Here is a 1,472-nt window from a genome sequence, read left to right on the forward strand (position 1 = left end):
ATGTGCCCTGAGAATCTATGCCACGGACTCAGATACCCATCTCTGACACGTTCACCCATAAGCTGTAACCACTATTGAGGTATAAGGTATCCAAGGACTTCATTCCTGGCCTCCCATGCATAGATTCAGGGCAGTAACTTTTTGAATGACAGTGGATGGCAGACAAGATGTGAGGAAATGACCAGGAAATGGAAAGCCCCATGAGGTAGTTGGGCCTGTAGCATGAGAATTTAGGGCTTGATGTGGCAAGGTGAGGCCCCCAGAAGGGAAAGTCATTCACAATAATACAACAAAAAGAGCTGAAGCGTCTATTTAAAAGCTACGATTCCCACATCTAGAGGTGCAGCTGGGAGAGGTACCGTTGGAGTTCGGGGTGTTATTGGAGCGCTTTATCATAGTTTCCAGGTTGGCTTTGTCCACAGCGATATTGGCCAATGCACCCTGAGCCTCAAAGCTGGCAAATTGACCAAATTCTTTAAGCCGCCAGACCGTCTCCTTCTTTTGCATATCCACGTGGAAAATCTCATCATCGTCAAAGTCAAACATAAACTCTCCTGACTCATCAGGTTTCATGTAGAACTCGGCCTGGATGATCACATGATCCTCTGAAAAGGTAGAAAAGGGAGTTAGGGTTGGAACAAGCTGAGAAAGATGAGGAACCCAGATTGTGAGACACACATGTGGGCAGCAGGGGTGAAAGGGGTAGGCCAAGAGGAGGGAAGAAGTGATGGAGAGTAGGGATGAGTGGGACGATGAGTCCTGGGTGAAGCATTTTTGTGTTGAACAGAGAAGGAGGGAGAAATTAAGGGGCATGTTAGAGAGGGTGGATCGAAGGAAATGGCCTGAAAAGCCTGTGTCTTGTGAAGCTGTGGTTGGCCTCCAGGTCACTAGCTGAGGAATGATCGCCATGGAAATCCAGCAGCAGCTCCTAAAAGGTTGGGTTCTGAACTCTGAAATCAAATTAGCATTTGAATTCTTATTCAGCTACTTATTTACCTAGTGATCATGAGCAGATTATTTCACCTCCTTACGTGTAATTTTAAAATTATTTTCTTTTATGGTTTTGCTTCTTCCGTGGGTTTGTTTTTAATTTAAATCAGACTAGTTAAGTAATTTCTTAGTACATCATCAGGCCTATAGCAAGCAATTTAGGGTCAGAAACTGGTTTGTATTTAGGGACTACACCCAGGGAAAATAACACTGGGGCCTGAGGTACCTGGGAAATTAAGATTGAGACCTTGTAGAGCACCCACTTTCCTGGATCTGCACCCACACCATGGGTACTCCGAGGGAAGAACTGTATTTGGCAATGAACCCTTATGTCTCAAAGATCCTTATATTGAGACTGTCATTATGGGGTCTATTCTATATGGTTGATATTGAGCCTAATTTATACCAAGGGTGTAATCAATTTGAAGTAAGAAAGTTAAAATTGGAGAGTATGCAGCCTCCTGTTGTGTGTAGAGGAGAGG

The 1,472-nt window shown here is 44.3% G+C and overlaps 1 protein-coding gene across 1 annotated transcript in view; it reads right to left on the bottom strand.

Annotated features, from left to right (window-relative positions):
• Positions 1–7: 7 nt before the first annotated feature.
• The window catches only part of LOC102768916 (mamu class II histocompatibility antigen, DR alpha chain-like), a 2,323-nt gene continuing 858 nt past the window's right edge, over positions 8–1,472 (bottom strand). Inside the window, exon 2 of the mRNA XM_006764354.2 lies at positions 8–605. Coding sequence (XP_006764417.1) covers positions 313–605 — 293 coding nt within the window. The 3' untranslated portion in view covers positions 8–312. The remainder of the gene's footprint in view (positions 606–1,472) is intronic.

This window comes from Myotis davidii, unplaced genomic scaffold (genome assembly GCF_000327345.1).
Source record: "Myotis davidii unplaced genomic scaffold, ASM32734v1 scaffold621, whole genome shotgun sequence".
Lineage (NCBI taxonomy): Eukaryota > Metazoa > Chordata > Mammalia > Chiroptera > Vespertilionidae > Myotis > Myotis davidii.